This window comes from Nanorana parkeri, unplaced genomic scaffold, assembly GCF_000935625.1.
Source record: "Nanorana parkeri isolate BGI_ZX_2015 unplaced genomic scaffold, ASM93562v1 scaffold32, whole genome shotgun sequence".
NCBI classification, from domain to species: Eukaryota; Metazoa; Chordata; class Amphibia; order Anura; family Dicroglossidae; genus Nanorana; species Nanorana parkeri.
Window position 1 is genome coordinate 981,729 of NW_017306300.1, and position 6,228 is coordinate 987,956.

At 37.9% G+C, this 6,228-nt stretch overlaps 1 protein-coding gene across 2 annotated transcripts in view; it reads left to right on the forward strand.

The window, feature by feature from the left end:
- Positions 1-6,228, forward strand: part of PRKG1 (protein kinase, cGMP-dependent, type I) — an 844,452-nt gene that overhangs the window by 814,857 nt on the left and 23,367 nt on the right. For both annotated transcript variants that reach the window (XM_018568606.1, XM_018568599.1), the window contains 2 exons: positions 2,622-2,761; positions 3,420-3,509. In XM_018568606.1, the coding sequence (XP_018424108.1) occupies positions 2,622-2,761; positions 3,420-3,509 (230 nt within the window). The remainder of the gene's footprint in view (positions 1-2,621; positions 2,762-3,419; positions 3,510-6,228) is intronic.

The window sequence follows — 6,228 nt, forward strand, 5'->3', positions numbered from 1 at the left end:
GGGCTGCCTATTATATGAATTTATTACACTGCCCTTCATGGGAAAAGCTCAAATTCTCTTTAAAACCCCCTGGTTTTAACACACCATAATTCATTTAATAAACCCAAGCAAATCAAACATATTTGAGAATATATTATCACCTTTTTTTTCTTTTCACTTGCTATCTTTAGAGAATTGTAAGGTGATAATTAGTCATACCAGTTCACAATTCCCTGTTTTTTTTTAAAGGTAAACAGCAGACACCATATAAAACCATATACAAAAATAACATCCTTTGAGATGCACATATTTCTCTGGTTACATCATAATTGGCCAGCAGGTATGAGAATGGAGAATACATGTGCAAAATGATGATTGTTCAATAACTATTGGTTCATCCCACAAAATGTCTGTCTGCAGTGTTGCTGATGTGGCCATATCAATATACTTTTTAGCTAGTCTATGACTGAATTACTGCTGGGTATAACGTCTCTGGGTGAAACACATCCTGTCCCAGGCAGCACCATGTGGGAGATGTGAAGAAGGAAATCTTAAAATAGACACTCTATTTTTAAAACTATGTCCCTAGGGATGTCCTCGGCATCGAATAACACTTGCTTAATATTCCATCATGAAAGTCTTAGCTGGGGTTATTCCCTTGCATGTAAACAAAAAGGAACCCTTTCCAATTTTAAAATGAGGACAACTACATAAGAATTCAGCACTGACTATCCCAAAAATACATTCATACAAGACAAACAAATGGCTATATGGAGCAGGTGGTTTCATTCCTATTGTTGTTACATTTGTTATAAACTTTATATTTCTGCCTTATGCTTGTAAAACATGGTGGGTGAATAACCTGCATATGCGCATGTGGGCGGCATTCTTTACATGGCTGATACTGTACATGCGTGACTGTCCTCTAAAGAAAAGATTAACATCGAGAGATTTGGGACTGCATTCTAAGAAAATATTTAAACATGATATTGATCCAAAAGGCTGATTGGTTTTTAATTTCAAAGGTTACCCTTGAATCAGATGACACTCAACTTCAGTAATGATTGCTTAAGGTTATTTGAGCAGGATCAGGTCACCCTATACTGGGAGCTTAATGTGTGAGCTTAATGCATCATATTTACCTGAATTCTGCTTACAAGATCAAGGTTTATGATGGTGCAGACTATCTTTCATTCTGGATTTTTTAATAAAGCTTTGAAACATTCAGTAGTGATATGCAGTAACCCATAGCACATGAGCTTTGATCTGTCATCAATTTAGAGCAGTGTTTATTTATTGTTTGCTTCTTCATGATCGTATATATTTATTATGTACTCCTTAGTGTCTATTTGCTGTGAGTGCAGCTTAATTTATTTATATTTAATCCCAGTGCTTATTATACATATGCTCATGTTGTTAACCCTTCCTCTTTAAATCAAGTATACCATAGAATCTGTCACCTTGGGGAATGGGGGTTGGAGGCAATACTCCCACACTGGGCCCTGGCCCGAACCCCCATCGGGTTAGCAGGGGGTCTGGGGGCCTCATGATTTCTAATGGTGGCCCTGGCTCCATGCACTGCATTCCAGTCCAGTTTTATTAATAATCAGTGCACGGAAAGGCAGAGAACATGCAGCAGGAAGGTCCCACTACATGACTGTGCCCTTCCAGGACCAAGTGAAACCAGAGTGCCAGACCTTGAGCTGCAAGTGATGCTGAGACAAATGCTGTGGCAGCTGGAAGTTGGATCCTTGTTTTATAAGAAGAGTGGGGGTATGCACATCACAGGGGCCACAGTTTGGTATCTTGGCACTGGACGATCTTGTCCTGACAGATTGCTCAACTTTTACATCCTGCTCAATTCCTGTGCTGTCCTGCCGACTCACTTAAGTGAGGGAACATCACCACAATGGACAATACGGCAATATAAACCTGGGCAATACAAAGGGTTTAATCTTTCCCCACTCTAAAACTAAAAAGAGAAAGTTTTGCCTGAAGTTCTGCTTTCAACGGTCTAATATCCAAAATGTACTTTTTCACCAAATAATCACAGGTGTGAGCACTTTTTTCCAAATCATTGTGCATGCATTTTTTATTGTACTTATCTCTGTGCTGAAGGTGGCAAAAATTGTGTCTGTCTGTCTGTGATTACCAGAAGAGATGTGTCATATGCTGCAGTATTTTGCTTTATTTTGCTATGTTCTCTTTTTGTTGATATGTAGTAATGAAAGTAATTGTAACTTGTGATAAGTCATGGCATCTAGTTACACATTAATCACTCTTTCATTTCCTAGAAATGGCACAGTGTCACAGGTTTGCAGAGCATGTCCTCCTATAATGTTGTTCCTGAATGTCTCTTTCAAGGAATATATATTGAGAGAATTTGGCGCCCCTTAGTCATATGACAGATCATAGTCCAGGTGGTTGGTAGTCTAAAATAATTATTTATTCTATTAGCTAGCAATAGCGAATTACACTCACCCTTCCTAAAACAAAGAAAGCGTGTCTAACGGTCCACTGGGTATGGGAGCACACTACTTGGTTTGCCCTGGGCACTGACTAACACTGATCAAAACTAAAAAAGCTAAAAAAATATTGATATAATTTAGAACATTGTAATTGCATCTTTTTCTACCTCTCAGGTGCAGCTTAAAAGTGAAGAATCAAAAACATTTGCAATGAAAATCCTTAAAAAGAGACATATAGTGGATACAAGGCAACAGGAGCACATTCGGTCAGAGAAGCAGATCATGCAAAGCGCTCACTCTGACTTCATTGTAAGGTTAGTATGAATAGAACTTATAATAAACCAGAAGATGGGTTCATTTATAAACAAAATGTGGATAAAGAATATTGTAGTAATGCCAGTGGTAACAAATATAATGTGTAAATCCCATTTAATCTGCTGAATTAGGGCAGATATCTGTTAGAAATTTTACAAAAATAGCAAGGCATATTAGGAAAAAATCCCCAATTCATTACAGTCTTGCTAAAACATTTTATTTTCTTTTTTACAGATACAGGGAGTAAAGGTATAGCCTTTGTCAGTTTTTGATTACTGTTTGTGTCCTCACTAAAGATTAGTCCCCAATTCTTGCATATTAGCAATGTTTTCCTGAGGACAATAAGTGAGGGGAATTCATGCCAATGGACCACAGATACCATTAAAGCCAAACACAGGTTCTAACATTGGAAACAAGAAAATATTTTGGCTGAATTTGCACTTTAAATAATCCCCAGTCTGTCTTTTAATCTGCCGTAAACCACCTGTTGTGCTTCTGATCCCTACATGTAGTAATGCAGAGGATTCAACTCTGTAATCAACAGTAGTTAGTTCTACACACCAAATGCTACCCAGAACAACAGTTAAGCTTTCAATATATTATATTTTGTGGTGTGCACGTTTTCACACATAGTTAATATTTTGATCCTGTTTATAGGTTATATAGAACATTTAAGGACAGCAAGTATCTGTATATGCTGATGGAAGCCTGTTTAGGTGGAGAGCTTTGGACTATTCTCAGGGACAGGTATGTAATCTCAGAATTGTGGGCTCACTCTTGCCACTTTAAAAAGCCAGCAACATCAGAAAATATCAGGCACTGTAAAGTTTTCCTTTTGAGCCACCAGTCCATGGACCTGTGACAGCTCAATACCTTCTGTCATTGCACACATACAGTAACTAGCCATTAATTTTTAAAATTACCTGCAATTTGTTTTCATGCTCAGTTTGTATTGTACTACTACTTTGGGGGCTATTTGCAAAGCTGCCGAAGGTAGCTGAGTGAATAACCCAGCCGAAGTGAAGTGAGCCGAACGCTGTTCGGCTATTCACTTCAGTCTTGTAGGGCTGATTTCAGCAGAACATTGGATGCCTTCGGTTAGCCAAAACATGCTCTGTATGTTCGGCTGAGCCAAAGTGCAGAAGGACTTCGACTCATCCGATCCAACATCTGGATCGGCTGAGCTGAAGCTCCGGCAGCTCACTCGCTGCCGTTCACCCCTATTCTCATAGGGGCAGAACGGCAGTGAGTGAATAGCAGAGTACCTTTGTGGTACCAAGCAGAATAGAAAATAAGTGAAAAGAAAGGGAAAAAAAGTTACAAAAATATGTAAAATATTTAAACAAATAGTCAAATGAGAAAAAAAAACACTTGGGTGGAGCTAGCAGTGACTTCTGAATAGCCAGCCCTTCGGGTCTTGGTGACTTGTGAATAGGCAGCCCTTCGGTTCAACTGAACTGAAGGGCTCTGGCAGCCTGAAGAGAGCCAAAGGATCTGGAAGCAGGTGTTTTTTCTTTTTGATAAATGCATAAACAAAAATGTTGTTAGAAATTCAGAGCTGACCTGTGTCCTCTGCACACTCCCTGTGTTATTTTAATGATTCTATTTAGCTCCCTTAGTTCTTATCATGGACTGCAGAATGTTTAGTCTTTATGTTGTAGAGACCTAAATGTGGTTTAGCAGTTTAGCAAAAGACAATGCGCAGGACTGACAACACTCAGACCACAAAAATGCTGTGTGTTGTCAGCTCACAATAGGGCTTAAGAGTGGAGTGCATTTCTGGCAAATCAACAGGTATTTTCTGGAACTTAAAGGATGTTTGAAGGGATAAAACATAGGGAAAAGGTGAATGTATTGCAGAGATTAACTGCATATTATTTGTGTCTTGATATACGCACTAAATAAGTCAGGACACTGAGAAGCACCTATTAAGTTGTAGCCACCCATCCATGTAAAATGAGGTGTTGCGTGAGAAAGCACTAAAAAATGCCCCATGCACAGCTTAAGTAGTAACATAAAATTTATGTTATATACAGTGAAGGGAATTTATCAAAACTGGACCAGACAAAATCTGGAGCAGCTGTTCATGGCAACGAATCAGCTTCTTCTCTTTTGATAAATCCCCCCCCAGTATCTCTAGCTTTATCCAAACCAGCCTTTACAGGCTTGTCATTTGTTATATGCATACTGTTCAAAACTAACATTCCAGTTTTGTTTGAGAACTTGCAAAAATGGAATTGCACATCACTTAGTTAATTTACCACTCATATAATCAAGTTAAACAATGCAATGTAAAAAGCCAGTTGTGGCTGGTTTGCCTAGGTTTACCATATCTTTCATTTCCTGGTACACTTCAAAGAATATAATGTATTAAATTACTGAACATGCTTAATCTAATTAGGTAAATTAATCTCGACATTCCCCTTTTTTATCACTGGTACACAGAACAAGTTAGGAAATGCAGAGTAATTAACAGGAGGCATCCTACTTAATTTCCACTATCTCCTGATGCTTTGGTACTTTGATGCTAAATTTCAGTAGTCTTTTTTTGTGCCCCCCTCTGCTCTTGTAAAAACAATCACACATAACAGATGTACTCCTCTGTGGTCAGAGCTGGTGGAGGATAATGAGTGTGATGTACTATGGCAATCTGTTACAGTCGTTCTGCATCATTTGTTTGAAGAAATTACAGTACTGTTCTCTGCATTTTGCTCTTTTTCCCATCAATTACTATCGTATGTCAATTATTCAACAGCAAAACAACACCAGGAGTAACTCAAACTTTGTATAAGTATGAACTTTATTCTGCTATGTCTGTTCTTATTGTGTCTTATCACCAGCATGTATGCAGGCTGTTTATGTACATTCATGAGTAGGTTCTAGTATCTTCCTACAGAGTTGACCATGGTTGAAACTGGTCCAAGGAGCGTTAATTATCAAAGAGCATAAATGGCATTGCCCACTACAGTGTGTACATACTGGTTAATACACAAGCAATTTGTCAATGTGTTTCCATTTTTCGATGTATTTTCTTTTTAATTTACCTTTGTATCTCACCTTGCCTATTCATCTATGAGTTTCAAGGACCCTGGAAGCAATGCATCACATTATTTGCAGCACAGTACATATTCAAGTAATATATATAGTTAGTGACTTTTAATGAACTTCATATTAACTCTATGTGTACTTTTCTGAAAAATGTATCCTAATAAATGCTGCATGGTGAAATTGTAAGCTGCAAAAATCAATGTACATTTAATGTGTTATATGGGGATAGTTTTACAAAAAGCTCAATTACATTAGCAATATTGATAAAGGGCCAAATAAACATGTGACTGCCTTCAAGTAGTATTAACTATCTGTAATTATTTAGTATAGTGACATTTTAAGGCTATATTTTGTACAGTATTGCTGTATACTCTTGTTGTAAATAGACATGTAGGCTCAGGGCAAGGCAAGAATCTCC